The sequence below is a fragment of the Opisthorchis viverrini genome (assembly GCF_000715545.1).
Source record: "Opisthorchis viverrini unplaced genomic scaffold opera_v5_349, whole genome shotgun sequence".
Taxonomy (NCBI): Eukaryota; Metazoa; Platyhelminthes; class Trematoda; order Opisthorchiida; family Opisthorchiidae; genus Opisthorchis; species Opisthorchis viverrini.
In genome coordinates, this window is record NW_008752009.1 from 498176 (window position 1) to 519945 (window position 21770).

General features: G+C 46.1%; 3 protein-coding genes across 3 annotated transcripts in view; 1 reads left to right on the forward strand and 2 right to left on the reverse strand.

Annotated features, from left to right (window-relative positions):
* Window positions 1-7688, reverse strand: part of T265_10289 (hypothetical protein) — a gene marked incomplete at both ends in the record, with an annotated part of 13231 nt that extends 5543 nt beyond the window's left edge. The window contains one exon of the mRNA XM_009176615.1: window positions 7617-7688. Coding sequence (XP_009174879.1) covers window positions 7617-7688 — 72 coding nt within the window. The remainder of the gene's footprint in view (window positions 1-7616) is intronic.
* Window positions 1-21770, forward strand: part of T265_15105 (hypothetical protein) — a gene marked incomplete at both ends in the record, with an annotated part of 33681 nt that overhangs the window by 6739 nt on the left and 5172 nt on the right. Inside the window, 6 exons of the mRNA XM_009176614.1 lie at window positions 23-95; window positions 5689-5739; window positions 7183-7234; window positions 10144-10292; window positions 11938-12006; window positions 20198-20281. Of these exons, the coding sequence (XP_009174878.1) occupies window positions 23-95; window positions 5689-5739; window positions 7183-7234; window positions 10144-10292; window positions 11938-12006; window positions 20198-20281 (478 nt within the window). The remainder of the gene's footprint in view (window positions 1-22; window positions 96-5688; window positions 5740-7182; window positions 7235-10143; window positions 10293-11937; window positions 12007-20197; window positions 20282-21770) is intronic.
* Window positions 19324-19593, reverse strand: T265_10290 (hypothetical protein; the record flags this gene model as incomplete). The annotated part of the gene is made up of 1 exon (XM_009176616.1): window positions 19324-19593. One exon carries the CDS (start codon window positions 19591-19593, stop codon window positions 19324-19326), a length of 270 nt encoding a protein of 89 aa, XP_009174880.1.

The following is a 21770-nucleotide window of genomic DNA, read 5'->3' on the forward strand; positions in this document are numbered from 1 at the left end:
CACTACCTACTCCGTTTTCCAGCTCCCCAAAACACTTCTCACCCGAATGGTTGGGTCAGCTACGCACAGGAGGACACATCACACCCAGCATTAAAGTGAGTTCAAGCAATCCACGATCCCATTTGATCCAATAATGTTGGCCTTTGGTCTTTTTGTATAAGTCATTTTACACTTCACGGAGACTGGGCATAAGAACAATGAGGGAAACTTGTCCAATTTGATTGCAGGACAATCAGAAAATACTATAGGATGGATCCGTTTCAGTCAGCATACTAAACATGCTGTGCGAAACATTCTAGCGAGTTAGAAGCTTTATTCTTGGGCTCAAAGGTTGGTGTAAAGTGCCTCTCGATGAGAGTGAGAGAGCGAGATCAGAACAGCGTTCCTAGTTTTTACGGAACACGTTGCCATACATGTTCCAACCCCCATCCTGGAGGGCCGTGAGACTGTGTTCGTCGGACCTCTACCCATGGAGCAACCTGGTATGAGAGACTCTGTGATCATCGTGCGGACACTCCCCAGTATAGCTCAATGGGTCGCCGAGGTACACAAACCGCCACACCACAGTAAGGTTCAGTCTCTTCGTGACGGTAACCACTATCTAAAGTTAGCTGATCCTTTTCGAGTAGATACCAGCTTCAGAAAAGATAGCAGTCTTGTTTCATACGGCGTCTTCGCTTTCGCGGGTTTCTCCACTAGTGGCATAAATCTCCCCAAACTCGTCCAACCACCGTTCAATGCAAACTTTCTGTCCCATATAGTGGACATTCGTGTCAGCGCACCTGTTCAAACACCATACTGTGTGAGTTTCCGTAATTACTATCTACTCACAGCTGGCCTATTCCGGTTTTCGGATATAATATAATGTCCGTCCACAGTGGTTGTTGATTTCAAATCTGGTTACACCGGTACAACAGTTTGATATATCTGTTCTGCTTTCTGACTTGCAGTTTTCGGCCTATCCGCTTAAACTCTAGTAATTTACCGGTTGAAGAAAAGCAAAACCAGTCATACTGAACGTCGTCTAGCTGACTCAGCACGGTGCCTGGTCGCAACTCCCTGTCTTTGCATAGCCAATTCGCAACTCATGGAAACCACAAGGCTTAAGATGCCATTGCAGTAATCCCAAATAGAGTACAACCTAAAGAGCGTATTATGACTCCACCCTCCCACACTGGGTAGAGAGGGGGACAGCTTCCGAAAGGGAGTTCTCAGGGGAAAACATTGAGCCAGATCATCCAGCACTGGGTAGCCGCTATCTGGTCAGAACTTCCCGTCTCAGGTTATTGAGTTAGAATGAAGAATTTTCAAGTTAGCAGCGTGTGAACCCTTTCGGTCAGGTTGGTATCTTTTTGTGATTTGAAATGCCCCACCACTTGTGTCACTGAGATCGTCGATACAGTGTGAATGTATGTTGTTCAGTGTCAAATGCACGTGTCCAATCCAGTCTCACCACGATTGTATTTGGGTGACAGTCTTCAACACTACTTATAAAGTTGCTGAAAACCTCCCGACAGCCCACTATCGGCTTCACCCTTCTTGAGGCTCATCATGTGGGCGTACTCCGCGAGTTTCCACCCCTATCATGAACGAGGTATCCAGATGGGATTCATTTAAATCTCTCACTAACATTGACTAATTTTGCAAGTGAACGTATGCCTGACCTACTCTGATCTTTCTGCTTCAGGCCTCAGCTCGCGTTTATGTTCTTTCTGTTTCACGCATTCCGATCCGACCGTATCGTACCATCTGTTCGCGTTCCGAATGCTGATACTCCATTGAACCTTCACTCGTTATCACTATCGACAAGTGACAGTAACCAAGGCAAACCTACTGAGTTTCTCCTGACACGTCATTCAAACGGGCATCGCATGCACGCTGAGATTTTTAGTACACAATCAGTCTCGGTCCACACGATGATACCCTCTTCACCGATATATGCTGGTGTCCAGAAACCCGCATCTAAGACTGCCTCACCTAACTTAAACGGATGCTACCATCCTAGCTACCACCCATAAGTTCAGGTAGAACAGTTCTAACTGCTCATCGCGAACCACGAGTTTGATGTGGATTTTGTAGGCAAATTGAAGCACCTATTGTTTAACAAAATCTACTGCGTGCTACGCAGTGAACTGTGTTCTTTTTTCGAATTATTGCTGCTCGGAACGCCTGAGGGTGTTGTAAGACGCTATTCTGAGATGAAAACTACCGTGGGAGGGAGATGCTGGTGAGAAACATAACGCGTTCCACGGATCTCATTATTGTTGTAGTGGCGGTTCTAGTGGTCATTCAGAGACTCACCATGGTACGTTACTGGTTATTGATTTCGTGATATTCGCCTGTGTTCGTATTCGAAGATGCGGTTCCTGGTTTGCCAATATGATGGATTCTCTTCTGTCCAAAATATGTTCATCATATTTCACCATTATTAGGAGAACCATCTTCGAACGAAACAGGACTACATAGCAGTCAATTGAACGGCCTTTTTCGTTGAGACAGATTTCATTGGTTGTTCTTCACTCGTCCTTGACGGATGAGTTGTAGTCTTAGTATCACTTTTGACCCGCTTGTACGCGACAGTGATCAACAGAGCAGCTGGCTCGCACGTTCGTTGACTTTTCTGGTTTGGTCAAGCGCACCAGGCGACCAAGCGGCTACCCAGACCGCGGTTCACGATGCCTTCCGATCTGATGTTCGCCGGCAACCAGTTAAATTTACTGTGAAAAAGTTCGCAAATCTACCGAATCCAAGGATGCGAAACAGTCTTGTGACCCATTGCAACACTAGTGTTGCGCTTTATGACGATGGGTGAAAACTACTGATTTGCGGAAAGAATTGCACCAGGTCCGATTTATGGCTTGACTGTGTCGAGATGATTCCACTTAATTTAACCCACGTCAGCATCTCGACTGCTCCTGCCTGGACAGCCTGACAGTATCGCAGCTCTCGTGCTTCCTTCGGGTTAAACGGCAGCTACGTACCGAATGATGTTGCAGCTGAACGCTTATCGCTTATTACTTACTACTACCGTACTGGACAGCGAAATATCGTTCAACTGTAGCACCCTTTCGGCGCCTAGCTGCCATGGCACCAGGAGGAAGCACGAGGGCTGGGATATTGCCAAGTTGCCCATGACTGGACAGAGAAAGTCGAGTGGCAGAGGTCGGGTTCGAACCACGGGCCTTCCGGTCAGTAAATCCGCACTCTAACCGCTCGCCCCTGTGTCAACGATGTTGGCTTGACACGCAAGCGAATCATCAGTGTTCGAACACTGATGTGCTGTCTATGATGATGGGGATACCGCCGAAGCTATGTTTGAGAGGCCATCTTCGGTTCATTGGAAAAGCGCTGCGTAATTGAGCGTGGCCACTTCGATTGAATGTGATGAGTAGCAAATTTAAATTGTGCTATGATCGCCCATTTCAGGTAGCCGTTGGGCAGTATTCTTCCCGAGATTGACCGGAGTTTGAGTGGGTTTCCACTACGGAAAGTTGTTGCTCGTAAATACAGGCAGTGGTCTTGATCGGATCGAATTTTTCCTATTTTTTTCTCAACTTTTTAAACGAAACTTGGTTAATTTGTACGGACTACCTCAGCGATATGTTATGTTGAACCTTGTCTCGTTACGCGCACATTGCTGGTGTATCAACTGGCGTCTAAACGTCAATTGTTCTCGCCACTATAGTGCATATCTCTGTCACTCACTGATGGCATGTTCTGATTTGCGCAACGGCACACCGTCCGGTCTTTATAAGCTGATCGGTACGTTTTGTGCTGCCGGTCACCATGCCAACACGTCCTTTTAACTGCGTGCCGTTGAACGATACTTTGGCGCACCGGACTGCGCCTTAACAGAACTCACTTGACCGTGTCCTCATGGTTGTTTTAGGGACGCGTTGCTTGCGTATATAGTGCAGGTTTCTGTTTATGGAATGTCGGATGATGCCAGCGATGAATGAGCTCTTTTCTGAATACTTTGGACCAATTTCATCATCATTTGACCAGATTGTCGACCGTCCATAAACTCAGTCACCTTCATCTTAGGTATGCGCCGAACCTGTGGGGCAGTGGGGAATGTACAGACCAATGTTGTCCGTCTAATATCTGTCATATTTACTCGACCGATGAATGCCGAAAAATTAAGGGGACCCTTGCACACGCTGCATTCTCTGGCCTTTGATGTGTTTGTGATGTAGTCAAGGCACAACCACGGTGACACATTTCTCATGGAATCAGTCATGTTATTTTCATTTTTGAGATGTTTTTGGTCAGGAGTGTAAAGCTTTTGTGGGTGATTCTTGAAGTTGTGACCTTTGTGCCGAGCTGGCTGCGTTGAATGGCCAATAGAAATGCTCGTTGTAGCTATACACTTGCCTGCTTAGAAAGTCCCGCTCGAAAGGGAGTTGTATAGAAGTACGTACGTTACTCACATTTGATATTCGCGGTTGTTTTGCACTGTTGGTCATGTTTTCTCAACAGTCATTCATTAGGTGTAACTTTTACGGACGTTATGTCGATTATGTACTTTTAATGACAGCAAATTATTACAGTTTTGTCATTCCTGGGACGATTTAATTAAGCCGGTCAGTTTTATAGTTGATGCCGAAGATGAAAACCAGTTTTAGTTCTACCTGCAGGCGATTAGACAGTCGAATTGCTCGTTACAATATCGATGAACTGAAAATCAACATGAGCAGGTAGTCTGCCCATACAACAAGCGCAAATTGGTCCTCAGTTAGTTCGAGGTGGCTGCGGGATTTACGTTCACATACCTCTCACCTAAACAATCCCCCCTGCTCTGGCAATCATTCTGGTGAGTACTGCAATACTCGACTCAAGTTTCGCCCGAGATGGCTCGGTGGTTGAAGCGCGAACTTACTGACCGGAAGGTCCATGGTTCGAACCCAATCCGGTATCCCGAATACTCCTATCTAGGTTTAGGCATCCATCAATATTGTTATTATTATCTGTAAGAACCGTGTGCATGTCGTACAGTGCTTGTAGCTGCCACAATTTCGTCCGTGGATGATTTGGAGAGGTAGGGTAGGTAGCTGCGCATTAGAGGCGGGAGCCTTAAGCAATCTGACAGTATCTCAGCCCTCATGCCTCTTTCAGGTGTTATGGCAGCTAGGCACCGAAAGGGTGTTACAGCTGAATGACTGTTGTTATATAATTTTCTTTGCTTCCTCTTCGGTAACCTCGTTACACCCACATAAATTGCTTTGACCTTTAAATCCGTACTATCAATCAGCAGACGATAAGTGCAGTGGCAACGTGCGGCGGTCTTCCAGTGCATTTTCCACATCCTGGCGAAAGCAGTAGCGAAATATCTTTGAAATTCTGTGTTCTATTCTCATGGAAATTCCCGACTTTTCCTCAAAGACAGTGATTTCGGATCTTTAAATAATCAACGGGAAAACTGTAGTAAACCCATCGGATCGTCCCAGAAGCGGCTAGGTTCATTCAGTGCGCGGGAATGTTCGCACCTAGTTTATTTTGGCAAATGTGCCTCACGCGGAACAGTGAATGAATGGCCGGTTGATGAAGTAAACAACCCTGGCACATTACTGCTTTTTTCAGTCCCATCTGTTGTCATTCAATGCTAGCCCCACATACGACAGCACGACTTCCGTCGCTTCTTTCACCGTTGCGGTGTTTCATTCACAGTTGTTTCCATCCTGTTTCCAGATCAAGAATTTGGAACATATCGCATGTGCGGTTGAGACGTTTCTGGCTCAAGTGAGTTGGCCCCCATCGTGCTGCTGTCGTGTAGTTTTTTCTGTATATCTTTGATCTACTGTTACTTGGTGAGTAGTGTAAAATATTTGTTGCGTGCATACAAGGCTGCAGGCTTTGCGATCCAGGTCTCCGGCCGCCTTCGGGGATTTTCGGTTGTCCCGCTCTATTTGCTGATGCTCCGCTATATTACTGAAAAGCCTCTCAGTAAGCTCTCCCCCTATGTCGTGATTGGAAGTTAAATTTTGATGCTAGGGTTGCGCATACCTTGGAGCTCTGGTAACTCACATATTACCGCCCCACCTACCGCGCGAATGGCCGTTGATTCGAAATCCAGTCTCAATTTTTCGAATACTGTTTTACCCTATGAGCTGTGTGTCCTCCAAGTGGTTTGGATGGAATAATATACAAACAGATGTAGGCATGGCTTGTAAAGGAATACGCGCTTTGAAAGCTCCTGTTTACGGTGGGAAGATGGCGCATTGTCGGGTGGTTTGTTTGCCCGAAGCCCCTCTTACCGGTGCTTGTTTAGACCTAAATGAGGCCTGTTACGGTCACAACGTATGACCCCTTCCTGAACCTAGCTCTCGCCCGCCTATCTGAAGGATCTGATGAGACCTTCCTGCCTGGAATTGACGTGATGCCGTTTCGCGCACAGCTGAAGACCTTCCGGAACGTGACGAACAAATTAATCCAAGTCTCAAATCAATAAACCTTCATTCTTGAGGTTTGTCTTATCGCGAGACAAGCAGCCTCTGCTGGATGAAAGTTACGCTAACTGGATGCCTGGCTAAATGGTTAGGGACTAGAGGAGCCGTGCTCTGATTGGCCAGAATATGGACTAACCCGAATCAAATCTTTATTGCCCGGTACTTCTCGTCTTGTCACGAAAACTCTCCGGTGCCTTTGTAAATCCTTCTGTGATGTTTTTTATATAATTACAGTTGTTGTATCCACACCTTGTCCGACTCAAGTGGTTAGAGCGCGAATTTACTGACCGGAGGGTTCCGTGGTTCGAACCCGACCTCTGCATCTCGACTTCCCCTGTCTAGGCTTGAGCAACCTGGCAGCATCCCAGCCCTCGTGCTTCCTTCGGGTAGCATGACAGCTAGGCACCGCAAGGGTGTTACAGTTGATCCTGTCCGACTTCACACTACCTCACCTCTTTGTGCATTTTGACACACATTAGAATTCACAAGGACACTCAAAGACCGGCGGAGAATTTGTACAACTACCACAGTCCTTCTGACAATTCAACACGAACGAATAGCGCCTGTGCTGTTAACCGGTAATCAGATACCGCTGTTTGGTATTTTTCCCGCCTATTCCAGCGTTTTGCTTACGTTTTCACTTCAGTTTCAGAAGCAGGACTCAAGTCGATTTCGCTCCCTCCGTTTTATTTTGTTTTTCACGAACACCTTCCCCTGCCTATCATTTATTTTCAAGGTCCCCGATGAATCCATTCTCGTGAGGCCGCTACCAAACTTGGCTTCGATAGGTTAGTTGAATGGTTGACGGCCTTTCCTCTACTTTTGATAGCGAGAATGCTTAATTCACCTTTTGAATACCCATACACTAAAAAGATGCTCGGACGGTTTATTGAATCTGTGGAACCTCATTTGAAAGTCACTCATTTATCATCTACTCACTCCTGGGTACCCCAGAGATCAAGGGTTTATTGTGGGCGAGCGGGCTTTGAACAGAAACGCATTTGACCGAAGGATAAAAGTCGGACATCGGCCCTGTCACTTTCAATACTACTGATTTAGACGGGTAAAACTCAGCTGAGTCACTTGCCAATATCAAGTCAGTTTGCAGACGTGCGTTTATCGCAACATTCGCGCAGTTTAGTGTTCAGGCTAGCGTTGTCGGTGACTTACATGATGACCTCTGAGAAGAGTGAGACCGACATTGGGTTTTCGTAGAATCCATGAGCACTGGTGGAACACCATTTTGACTATCGCTCCGATGGAAGTGCGCAGTGTATCTCAAAGCCTACTTTATCGCAATAGCACTTGATCATATAGGTGTCAGGTCTGTGAGTGCTACCGTATGTGTGTCAGTTTTGTTTATATTTCTACAGCAGATTAGTAGTCACGTCAGTTAACAGATCCCTGACACTCGCGTTGCGCAACAGCGCCACTTAAGTTTAAAAGCATTTTGGTGGATAGCTTGAACTTGTACTGGCCTAATGATGCTCAACGAATACCAAAACATCTAATTGCTTCTCTCATCACAGATGCGTTAAATTGAATGCGAAATTGCATGGACTTGGACNTTGTAGTTTTGCACAGGTTGTATGTGTGTTTTGCTGATAATATGGTTTTTTGGCGACTCTCTCTTCTCTGGGACTTACTTTGTAGGCCGCCACCTTTCTGTTGTATTGTTATGTAGGCCTCGTCGGTTTTAGGATAGTGATACACAAAATCAAATTCTCTTGGGTCACTCTATCTAGTGTGACCTGTTTGACACTGATTTCAGTTGGTTGAGCAATCACAGTGATGGTCTTTAAGGTGAACTCATAGCTAATCGTTTGTGTGTTTAGAAATCCACGTCTAGTCTGATCTTTCTGAAAGTGAGTTCGTACCACATGAGGTCGAACTATCATTGGTGCATAGCTTTTTTGCCCGTGGGGGTTTTTTGGACACACCATGATGTCCGTGGCTCACAAATTCACCTGGTTAGTATAGCAAAATTGGAAAGTTTGCACCAAATTGAAGCGTGTACACGCGTTTTATGATCGGTGTACGATATAGCCGTGTGTTTCAAAGCGGTCCCCGGTAGAGTTAGGCGGATTACGTTTCAGCACAATGCGAATTGGCGAAGTTCCGCCAGGAACTCCACTATTAGTAGAGTGGTCAGTCAAAAGAGAGATCGCCATACGTTCAAATTACGTTCCACTGTACATAATCACCATAAAAGAAGTGTAATAACGGTAATTCCTCAGCTCAGTTGTTGGTCTAATCCTTCCAGGCTAATATTTCCAGCAGTAGGACCACCCAGGGTCCACAAAGTATACGATGAACACCCAGAACCGGGCTAAAAACACATGTACAGCACTTCTTATTTAAAGTGTATGAGAGCATGACATTCTGGCCGCCGTTGGCAGCCGGTATTCAGCGCACAATTTCGGCTAGTCAACGCTGGTCTGGATGCCGAACCGGCAAGCGGTCGGTCTTCTGGCCAGTCATGTGCGGGCAACCGTAGCAGCGCCTAATTGCGAGCGGTCATGGGGTTTTGGCGCGGGAGTCCACAGAACAAGAAGCTTCTGGGGAAGTCATCTTTAATCTGAGAACGTTTTTAATCAACAGAGCACTGTTGCGATACCCTCAAGTGGGTAATTCTTCCTTGAGGAACACTGTACCAGAGTCCCATGGTCCCAGCTTCATCAAGTTCTTATGCACCAAAGACAGTGAAGAAAATATTCGACCCCGTCTTTGACAATCGAAGGGACTTTCTGGCCTCTCTCAGGACGATTTCACACCAGCCATTGGCTGAAGAGGATCATTTGTTTGACCTTTCTATTAAATTAGCGTCTTTTGGGACTATTGTATTCTTCCAGAGGGTTCTGCAAGTATCGATGCACTGAGACTGATTACTTTTTCCATCGTGACTACTGAAAGAATCTCAGTAGATAGTACCGATGCTTCACCACTGGTAGCGAAATCAATAATAGGTTTGCCACGGTTCCGAACAGTATAGACAGCAACTGGCAAGAACAATCGTACGACCTTCAGTCCTATCAACAACTCTGGTTCGTGAATGTCTTTGTTTTTAAGGTTTGAGCTCACCCTTCCAGTTGTTTCTACATCCCAATGCTCTCTTCTCAGAGGGACCCAAGCTGCTAACGCGCCTGAGGTTGCTGGCGACGGCTTACTTGCCTTACTTACAGGCTTTAATGTGACCCCCTAGAAGTGTCTGTATTCAGCGGCTGATCGGGCAAACGAGATTTGCGGAACGGATAATCCTGCCGTGCGAAATACGCGGCTTGATCAGCTTACCACATAGCCAACGAGTTAATCGTCTATTGTAGTATGCATCTAAAATTCTCACCTTACTCGAGCACCGCCCATCTGTAATCAGTGGTCAGAAGCGACGGGTTTTCGTTTCAATATTCATTCTATATGACTGCTAGCGAAATTGACTTGGTCGTGTGGCGATTGCACTGTCAAGACAAAAGACACTAAATCGGAGTGGTTATCCTCATCGCCCCACATTCTTTTTGCGGAATGTTGGACGGCCTTACATCTGGATTATATCGTCGACAACTGCAAATCAATTTAGGAAATCTTACTTGCTCGTACCCGTGTTTTTTCATTTTTAATGGATTATTGGATTGTTGCCTTATTGCTGAACTTCTCTCTATTCAACGCATACCTTTCGTGTTTGCCACATCTTTTCTGTTAGCCGAGTACAACGCAGAAGATGAAGCATTCCGTCTGCTTCAGCTTGTTCTCGGCTGCGCGGTCAACTGCGAGAATAAAAGCACCTACATAGAGGCTATTATGCACCTGGAAGAGTCTGTTCAACACGTGCTCATGGAAGCCATCCAACAAGTGCGTCACCTTAGTTCATTTTCATGTCTTTTTTTGGACTCCGCTTTCAAATAGGCCTTTACCCCTTCAACCGTGTTGTTCAGGGCCAGCTACTTCTCTACAGCGACCTGTTCCGTACCGCCTTCTGTCCTCCTCCAATGCTCGAGACTGCCCGGTCGTTAAGGAGCAAATTGACTTCCTGAAAGGTCCATGTTTCGAACCCGACCTTTGCTTCTCGGCTGCTCCTGTCCAGACTTGGACAGCCTGACAGTATCTCAGCCCCCCTGCTTCCTTCAAGTTACTTAGCGGCTAGGCACCGAAATGTTGTTGCAGCTGGACGATTATTATATTATATTCCTAGGATGTTTTCGAGTTTTTTGTTTCGCTGATGAATATCAGAACAGCACTGTAAAGAGGAAGAGAATTTCCTATTGAAACGGCAGGGTGATTTCCAGTGGGACCTGAAGGACCTCGCTCGTGGAACTTCTCACAACTATCAATCTCTCGGAATTTTGTTTATTCATGAAGCATACATAGATTACCAATGTCAGTTTGTAAAACAAAATTACAAACAGCTTGTACAGACCTAACCATTCATTTATTTATCTATGGAATATTTAGTCTTCATTCTTTCTTTGACACTATCCGCCTCCGCACTCTTACCTCTTGGATCGTCCCCCAAAAGTCCATTTTCCGTTCGAATCGTCCCTAGGACCATGCACATCTCTCTTTCGTGTGTCCGGTGTGTTTGCTTAGTTGTGTGAAAATGAACGATTATTGCAATAAGAACTCAAAACCGTACTTTCAGCCGTAACATCCTTCCGGTGCCTAGCTGCCATGCCATCCGAAGGAAACACGAGGGTTGCCCAATTCTAGACACGAGCAATCGAGATGCAGAGGTCGGGTTGGAAACACGGACCTTCCAATCAGTAAGTTCGCTCCTTTAACAACGATCTATCTCGAGGTCGTAAAACAATACTGCTTTCAGGCGAATGGTTAGGTCACATGGAAGGGTATCGCACCCCGTTGAAATAACTCTCTCTTCTCCAGACACCTTTCACCGCAGCCGATAATCTTTGCGAGATGGCTCAAGTGGTTAGAGCGCGAATCTATTGACCGGAAGGTCTGTCTCTCGATTTTCCCTGGGCAACCTGGCAGTATCCCAGCCCTGGTGTTCCCTTCGGATGGCATGGCAGCTAGGCACTGGAAGGATATTACGGCTGAACGATAATCTTCGCACTCTAGTGAGAATATGGAATTCAGTGTTCGGACCTCAACCGAAGGTTAATTTTTCTACACTACAGCTCCCTTAATTTTCAAAATTGTGAATCATTGTGCGGCGCAAATTGTCACGCCCACTTTATTGTGCACTCTTCACAGAAGTAGAGCTACATTGCACTATATCTGTGCGTGTGTTTTCATGACGGAAAATGTACACACTCCTACAACCTGTGCGTCTACTACAAACGGAATTCTGCACCCACCGACGCACTCAGTGCGGCTCTTGTGTTTTCATTGTACCGTGAGCAATCACATGATCGGTCACCCAATATGTGGGCAATTCCTATTGGTCAGTGTGCTCTCACCAGCTCATGCTCTTCTAGTCTCGGTTTTCGTTAACTGGGCTCTGTTTGCTTTCAACAAACTTGTTATTATCAATTTGCAGCTGATGACTTCATCCGTTCGCCTGAACACAGCAACATTAGATGTCTTTCAGACTAGTGGAGACGGCCAGGTAAGTTATTCACATTGTTTTCCCGCTTGTGGATTTGTTGTCATTCGATCTTTGTCGAACTGGCTTTCTTGTCTGAAGAAAGTCTCATCGATTCACCTTGGAGCTAAGTCCCACTCGTGGTTTTTTGATGCATTGGGCTTGTTTGGTCAACTCAAGTAAAATTTTCATGTATGTTGAGGTGAATTTGCAGAGTTAAACTTAAGAAGGGCATGTAAACGCCACATCGCTAAAATCCACTCGTCTCAGGGAGTCTGTTGAAATCGGGGAACGAAATGGATCAGAACAAATCGGTGGGTAGATCTTGATTGACAGCTTTGAGCAGACTGATGTGGGGATCGTTGATTGTAACAAATCCGCAGTTAGTTGTAGGTGAGATTTGTAGGATTCGATTCACATCACTGCCGTTCGAACAGTCCCCCCTTCTGTCGTGGCGCATGTGATGATTCAAGTGGGTCCAGCCAACGCTGGTCTAGTAGCGGTAACTTGCTGTTTCGCCTTGGTGAACAGTCGTGCAACTCTGTGTCGGTCCTTGGCTTCATCCTCCTCCCACTATGGTGTATCAAAAAGCCCGATAGCTTCAGGCACCCCTTTATGGAGACAAAGGGAGATTATTACAACAGAATGCTTCACAAGTTCGTGCTAGGATCCTCGTGACGGGGCGAGAAGCGTCGAGCTAAAGATACTTGATACCGATTGGCTGGCATTCTGACCAATCAGGGCAGCCTTCGTTTGGTCCGTGGCCCACACTTGCCTCATCCGTCCAATTGACGTGCTGTTCGGTTATTAGGGTTGGCTGGCCTCCGGATACCTGCTCTTCTCGCATGTCAAATGTTCAGAATTCAAACTGTGCACTGCTGATCAGGTCTAATAAAAGTGACACTCGAGTCCAGTGCTTCCACCCTTTCAGTGTGGACTCACTAATATCAGTTCGCCAGGATAGAAGGAGAACTGTCGATACGAGAGTGATGTGATCGAAATTCTTAGTTGTTCGGGCGTCTTCAAACTGGAGTGGTAGACAATACTTGGATGTTGTTGGACACAGAATAGAGGATGTTGAGAGTAGTGCAGGAAGCGTAACGACCCCTATCAAACAAGACCTCTGCCCTGAGGATTGCAGGAAATCGTTTCTTGGTATCAGTGTCACAATATGCGGTCTTCTTCCACCACGGATGTCTAGGTTACCCTGTACACGGAGAATTATGTTGCCTCTGGGATGTGGTGACGCCCCACTGTATGCAGCAAATATGAGGACGGGGCTGATAGCATCACCACGTGTCGGTCGATGTGACATGAGATCATTTGTCATCGCGCGATTCCTAGTTGTTCATGCTGTTCCTTGTTGCATTCTTCATAACCGCTAGCCATACGGCGCATCTCACTACGAACTTGTAAGTTAGCTTCTATCCCGGGTCCTCTGTTTCATCCCTGCTCTTCGTGTTTCCATTACCGTGTTGTATCGTAGCTCTTTGGCTCTGTTTTCGATGGTGCTGATACTTCGATTTTTTGCTCTAATTGGCTGTTCCCCCTTTTCACTCCGACGGCCTGTCTCAAATACTTTGGCTCTCCTGTGGTGTATGTGTTTTTCCTGCCATATTCCGCGTGTCGTTTGCTTCAATACGGGTGCCCCGCTCTGCAGATACCACCAAAATGGATTGGCCAAATGGGGGTCTCTTGCACCATGTGGTTTACCTTGGGAATACGCCTTGAGAGGCCAACTGAAAGTGGTGTGTCCCTTCCGCGGGATATTCATTTCTGTAAAGTGATCGCTCCAATATCTTTCTGCTGCTCACAAGTTTAATTACCCGCGAGTTTCTAACAGACGTTAGACCAGACTATATGGTCGACCTGTGCTCAGACTGGATTGCTTGATCTACGTTTCCCTAATGGTGTCTCTTCCAAATCCGCTTTCTTGGTTCCGTACTCCTCTCTTACGAGAACCCCTGAATACTATGAGAGACATTCAGGATGCTTCGGAACTAGCAGGAAGTAAAGACGTAATACAATACTCGTAATTTTTCTGAAAACTCCTCGACAGCCCAACGACCGGTTTCGTCCTTCTTGGGACAGGTAGGTGCAGTCCCCGAGTTTTCTTGCAACCTTATGTTCTGCTTGAACCCAAATTTTCACGAAATTAGCGAAATAGGCGCATTTTTTTACCAATTTGGTTTTGACGGGAGACTCAGCTAGAGCCCAGTTGAATCTTCTTCTAAACAGGAGATCAGCTGGGTTTCAGGTAAGTCTCCCGTCAAAACCAAATTGGTGTGCAAATGCGTGTATTTCACTAAACAAGAAGTATCTTTTGGTGGCCTGAACTTCATAAAAAAAATTGCCCACCAGGAATGGTGTGTTCTTCGGTTTGATTTTTAAATACGAACATAGACAAACACAATGCAGACGAATAGAAACCTCCCCCCCCCCCAGAGGACAGGACTCGAACCTGCGGCGTCTCGCTTCCTTGGTGAATAGTCTACCGACTGAGCTTCCGTCAACCCTGCGTCAACTCTTCCGTTCCATATTCATTCGTCACACCTCTGCCTAATGGACTTAGCCGCTGAAATCTGTCAGCATCATCAGTTGGCTTCTCATGCGGCATTTCGTGTAGGCCAGACGTTGATATCGTCTACGGCTATGGGTTCGGATTGTTGCGGACTAAACGAGGAGTTTTACAGTCTTGAATACGAACCACATCACTCGAGACATTGCCATTCGAATCCCAGGGTGCTCGCATTATGTAAACACGATTTTGAATTCACGTTTTTATTCCATGTCCGTTCTACATCAGTTTGTCATCAAAAGGACAACCATACCTACTTGTGTCTCTTATTTTTGTCATAGTTACGCAATCTATTCCTCTTATTCTGCAGAGCACTACAAAGTGGGGTCTTAGCCGTTGAACACATATCATCTCTTGATTTAATACCGATATCATCACTCTAGTCCTACAGTATGCTGAGAAATGAGGTGAACCGTGTAGGCAATTCTCATCGCTTTGATGAGTACCGACGGTAATAGGGTTCACATGAAACCTTTACGAACCGTAAACCTTGCTGTGGACCCTTAAAAGGTGTAGCTCTTAAGGTTTGGTGACGGGTTGTCTTCTATTTCGGAACGAAGCTGTTGTAACAGCAAGTTGACGATTCATTTCATGACTTCATGTGGGTGTGTGTATGTACCTCAGGTCTGTTTTCGCAAACCCCCACGAGTGTGACTCATAAATTTCAAGGAGTACTACTGGAATTCTTGATACCTGGTAGAACTCTGTCGGAAATTTACCCGTGAACTTAAAGACACCGTCATTCTCGCAGAAACAGATCATTCTGCCCGCTAGGTTGAATTCGTAACGTCTATCGGCAGGTGTTTAGAGATAGAAATTGTTCACTTTGGAGCAATGCTGCAGCAATGTTCGGGGAAGAAACAGGGTGAAGTCGAAGCGCATTCGGTCGATTCGCTGGGTCATGTCTGATTCATGCTGCCTACTGTTGTCGTTCATCCAGGATGTTCACAGTCATCAGCCACAAGCCTACATATGTTGGTTTATTCACTTAATGCTGGGGCGAGATGGCCCAAGTGGTTAGAGCGCGAATTTACTGACCGGAAGGTCCGTGGTTCGAACCAGACCTCTGCCTCTCGACTTCTCCTGTCTAGGCTTGGGTAAACTGGCAGTATCTCAGCCCTAGTGCTTCCTTCGCGTGGCATGGCGGTTAGGCACCGAAAGAGTGCTATAGCTGAACGCTTTTTTTCTCTACTTCCAAGTAATCGATACTCCAAGGTAGAAACATCTTTGATCCCCAGCGACATTCCTTCTAAGAAACAAGCACGGTTTCTTCTATGGCCGTTTTTACGAATCGAAGTATAGTTCGGCTGTGTTTGTCAATCTTCTAGGTCGTACCGTGAGACTTATGCCTCACGTTTCATTTCCGATGCATTATCATTCCTCGGATACTGACCGCACTTGATGAACCCTGAAAGCGATCTTTACCTGAGGATGGTAGTTTTACCGGGGAAAGGATTGATTTGACAAACCATCCCTCTCGGTTTGTCTTTCTTTATTACCTTGTTTTTTCGGTGAAACACAAACCTGGTTTTACTGCGGGCTGTCAAATATCTGCAATCCTGTGTTAGGCGCACCGCGTTCACTGTAATGAGATGGCCGAAGTGGTTATAGCGCGAATTTACTGACCGGAAGGTCCGTGGTTCGAACCAGACCTCTGCCTCTCGACTTCTCCTGTCTAGGCTTGGGCATTCTGGCAGTATCCCAGCCCTCGTGTGACCTTCGGGTGGCATGGCAGTTAGGCACTGAAAGGGCGCTTCAACCGAACGATCTCTCTCTTGCTACTGTAATGAGAAGTAATCCATTGTTTAAGGCGTGATGGTTTCTTTGGTACACGACCTCTTCTTTGTCTCATAAGTCGTACTCTCTTCCGAAACCTCCGTGGCAAGTAGAACCCGCTGTAATGTAATGCAAAAGTCGAATTTTTCACCGACCCAACTAGTGGGCGACAGCTGGCGTTACTTCGAATGATCCGGGTCGTTTCCAATGTTAGGGACAGTTACTATTCTCGAAATTCCCGTATGGATGATCGCCTGCTGTGAGCACAACAGCTGCTGTCAAGTTATAGAAGTACAACTGTTTGCAAAATCCAGCTCTTGAACATGGTCCAAAGCACTTGTAATACAAACGGAGAGTCTGCGTTCTTGGATGAAGCTAGATAACAAAGTCTCACGTATGGTGAGTGAATGTGGAACTTCGGTGCTCCTGTGCGACGCGGGACAGCTTGGGAAATAGCTCTTTTGTGATGTCAATCGCCCGGTAAGCAAGAGGTCGCGGGTTCGACTCCCATCCAAGAAATCTGTTAGTTAGTCTTTCCCTTTGCATTATTTGTACTTGAATCCACATTCGAAATTCTTTGCAAATCCACGCCTTTTCCACATCAATCTACAGTCCAACTTCATGGCTCTCTTTTGTATAACTTGGTTAAACAGCTGATTCAGATTTACTCTTGAAATGCTCTCCTTGTACCCTCACCTCATCCACATCTCCTATCGCAACTCTCGTACCTCAGGACAATCGGGAGCTGACGCGAAGAATTTGCAATGATATTGTTCTGACGTGAGATGTGATAGCGGTGTGGCAAATGGTTTTTTTATCGCACGTACTTATCTTAAGGGCGGATATGAATTGGTTCATTGTCGATCGCCGTTTCATTGTCTGAAAACAGGCCTTTGTGTAACAGATTAGCCGGCATGAGATACGGCAGAAATCGTGGTGTACCTATGATTCAGCCAGACATGAGGATACACAGTTTGTGGGCACCGGGTAGGGGCCGCAAGATGACCGTGTCTGCACCCTAAGAATAGATACCTTGATAAAACGTACGGGTAACGAATGCTTTGGAGTTTCGGAGACATGTTAACACTTGTTTACCAAGTGACTTCTCAGTCGGTAACAATGTTTACACGCATGAGACAGCTGTCTGTGGGACGAAGTGGCATCGTCGAAACCTATCAATGACAAGTTACGTGGTTCGTTTTCCAACGAGTACGTCTTCTAGGCTGGAATAAAAACCGTTCAGCTGTAGCACCCTTTCGGTGCCTAGCTGCCATGCCACCCGAAGGAAGCACGAGGGCTGGGATACTGCCAGGTTGCCCAAGCCTAGACAGGGGAAGTCGAGAGGCGGAGGTCTGGTTCGAACCACGGACCTTCCGGTCAGTAAATTTGCGCTCTTACCACTTGGGCCGTCTCGCTGGAATGTCTTTGTCCGAAGGTCTTTTCATTGCATACAGGGAGAACAGTGAACTGGTTGGGGGTCAATAAGGCCACTTTGTTGGCAGTTCGAAGTCGGTAGAAGTTCTAATCTAGATTGTCTGCCTGTCGCGTGTTTTTCACGGGCTAATGCTAGGTCTGATACCTTCGTCGTGTCATGTTCAACACAACTGGAGACTTGGTAGTACGGGTGTCGGGCAGCTGATGTTGCATTATACGTATGCATGGAGATGTGGCTGTGTTAGTTATGACCTATGCCTTCCTACACTGCCGAAAGTCGAATTTGTGATGTTCCAGCATCGTACACTCCTCTGCCGCTTGTTGCTCACGAGGGAGTTCCTGAACTCGGAAATGGTGTTGGTGAAATCGAAAGTAATTCCGCATGAACTTCGATTCCAACGCCCTCATGTGGTTCGTGTAGAGAGGTGGCATTTCTAAACAGACAAAATGACGGTCCTGTTTATCGGAAAATTCCGTCTATTGTGCTTGGTATGATGGTACATGTGTCACCGTTCGTTTGTGTGGTTGTCAAAGGTTGTTTATCCTCTCCCTCTCCAACCATGGACCCTTGATCTCCGCCAGTCGGTGGAGAAGGATACTTGGTTTTTCCAGAAATACACTCATTTGCAAATCAATTTGGTTTTCACGAGAGACTCAACGGAATCTGTCGTTTATGATATTCTACAACTGAATTTGCTGCACACATGCCGCCTCATGTCTTAGTTGTCACGATATTCGAGATATCGCGGTATATTTTCATGAAGGAAACTGCTCACAAGGTTACTGTCGAATAGTTTTGAGCAACCCTGTGAGTAGTTTCCTTCATGAAAAGATACTTGGTTTTATTTTAAATGTTCTTAAGGGGCATCTGTTTCGACCCCGCAAAGTGCGAACGCATTTCAACGGTCACTTTGTCCACAAACGAACGATAGTGTTTTGGCGAGGACGTAAATAGGATGCCTATGAAAACACTGGTTTTCTCGTCTGCTTTCCATAATGCGATCGATCGCTCAGATTTCCATCTCACGAGGTCTTCGTCCTGGTATGATATTGAGTCACGTGTTCAGGCACAACTCATGCGTACGACTACCCTCGTTGTACTAGGAGTACTGGGTGTTTTCTCAGCAAAATTCTCAATGTTCACTAGAACATTTCTGCTTGCTGCGATGGTAGTTACTGCACTGATATGGTATGCTATGTACATGGGGCGAGTTCAACCTGTTTTGGCACTTTTACTGCTCTCTCGTTCTTTGTACGACTACATGCGACGAAACATTAGTAAAACGTCACATCAGGGTGAGTTCTTATGCAATACAAACCTTCTAAGCTGATCGCTGCATGGAACCCGTCAAAAATGCCTCTACTGAAGGCTGGAAGCAGTGGAGTATAGTGAAACCGTCCATCACTACTGTGGAAATTGGATGTTGTTATCGCCGAAACCCTCACCAACCGCTGCTGTTTTTTTTCTGCAGTCGTAACCAGTCAATCAGAAGCGTACTTTCAATCATACCATAAAATTTTCGTTTAATCCTGTCTTCCACACCTTTCGGGACTCACTCGTTCGCTTGTCTAAGGGCCTGAACTGCATTCGAGTCTATTACACTTTTGGATAAGTCCCCTGCGCTAGTCCCAATCACATCAGGCGACTGTGCTGGTTCCATCGTCTTCGTTGTACTGCCTGCTGTTTCCAAGTTACTCGGTTCATCAACTTGGTCATACGTTCGCCGCTTTATCTGTCCGCAGCGCTTGATGTACGCAGAACTGTTTCTTCCAACCGGCAGGAAGTTATCATCTCGTGGATTATCTACGTGTTTTTTTTCCATTCAGTTGATAAGTGCATCTGGTTGGGTTGCAGCGAATTCGCTTGGGTTATTCCCTTACAGAATGCCGGTTGGTAGAGGCATTAGAACTGTTTCTTCCAACCGGCAGGAAGTTATCATCTCGTGGATTATCTACGTCTCCGTTTTCCATTCAGTTGATAAGTGCATCTGGTTGGGTTGCAGCGAATTCGCTTGGGTTATTCCCTTACAGAATGCCGGTTGGTCCTTAGAGGCATTTGATGCTACCAAAATAGATATTTATGGTGATGTGGCTGCTATCAGAGGGGCTTAGCGTGGCCTGGTTCGATTTACGTGACTCCCAATGTACAGAGAGCGATAATTGTTCCCCCTTTTCATCTGATTCCATCCGTATCTATCACCTCGAGTTAGGGTCCTCGAGTTTCATTAGTTTTACACTAATTACCCGAGTGATTTTACTTTCCTCACCACGTAGTCTAGATTGATACTCATGAGTGTTTGAAGTCAAAACACAATTCAGTGAAATAAGGTGTTTTAATCCAGCGTTTCGGCTTCCGTGGGCAATTTTTTCAATGGTTTTTCGCACTTATTCGTATGAGTAATTTGTCTACGTTTGTTCACCTCACAGTTACTCTCGGCTGTGGACGAGTGCAAACGTTTGTCTTTTCAAAAAGAGGCCCTCGCCCAACAATGTCATGAACTGGAAAAGCTGGTGAGTAACCGTTTATCCATCTGTCAGTTTTTTTCCAATAACTATTTAAATATTTTGAATGGAACATTAACTATCCAACCTAGGGTGGGAATTTGAATTAACAGCACTTGCTCACTTCCGGCCCTGGACACCTTGTAGCAAAGCGGGATTGGTTGACAGTTCTTCCGACCTCTCGTCCGAATGTACGTGACCGTGAAATATGTATGCGGCGTATGGTATGACTTCAAAGCAAACTCTTAGATGGCCGCACGAAAACTGCCAGAAACGGGTCGCGATGGACCACCTGCTGAGCTTGTGACTAAGTTCACCGCCAGTGCCATTGTTCCGTTTTGGAATGTTTGAGAATGTGGAAAGATGGGGTTGTTCGAATCCCGGTTTCCAAAGTCCCGAAAGGGGGCGTGGAAATTGGGTCCCTCGATCTGAAGGAGATGACTGCAATGATAGAAACCGACGTGTGAATGATTCGAAGACGAGTAAGGACGAAGTCGAACTTCCGGACGTAGTTGTTCAAAACGCGGGTATTCTTTTCGGTTTGGTTCAGCTTTCTTTCTCAGGCCCATTAGGGTGCTCTCATTGCTCCTGGCTACTCCGGTGAGCCTTGTTTTCCAAAGCTTAGCAGTCCGTATTCAGAAATTGACTGTGACAGCAGTAAAACCAGCCATGCGCTCAAAATGTGATATGACTCATTTGGTTTGGTTTTTCGCCATTTCGTGTTGCTGACAACCTGATTCTCTTGGTTGTTGATCAGGTGGCTGTTGATCTGTTCGCCGAGCTTGGCAATTGACTTGCAATACGAACCAAGGCCGGAGAGAACAAGCTACCAAAAAGTAGAAGGGGTTGGGATAACCAATCAATACAAAGGAACGCAGACCAGAACGCAACAGAGATCACAAACGGACCAATAGATCCACTGAATTTGTTACATTTTAAGTAGCCAATCACGTCAAAAGACAACAGGTAGCCTTCGAATGCTATATAAACGCATGTGGGCAAGGAAGAAGTACCCACTCAACTGCACACTGGTGATGTCTCCTCGTATGGTGACGCAGCGTTTGCAAGCCAATTGCCAAGCTCGGCGAATAGATCAACAGCCACCTCATCAACAACCAATAAACTCACCCGAGCTTCCAATATTTCAACACATTACCGACCTGATTCTCATAAACTCCTCGGGCTGTCTCCGGAAATCCGGGCTTCAGCCATTGTGTCATGACCGTGGCCCATCATGAGCGCAGTTGTTAGCGCCCCAGGGACGTTCTCACAAGTGAACTAGATCCGACTGTTGGAAAATGTTTGGGACCGATTGGGAAGTCATCGTTTCTGAGGGGTTTCGTAAGCAATCGGTGGATTTATTGCTGGGCAACGTTTCGCTTTTGACATAAAAGCTTCGTCAGGCCAAGTGAGTAAGTAAGTAGGTTGATTGGGTTTTAAGGCAGTCAGGGAACCAATCCGTGAGATTCCTTATGACTAGTGACGTGATCAGTGCTGG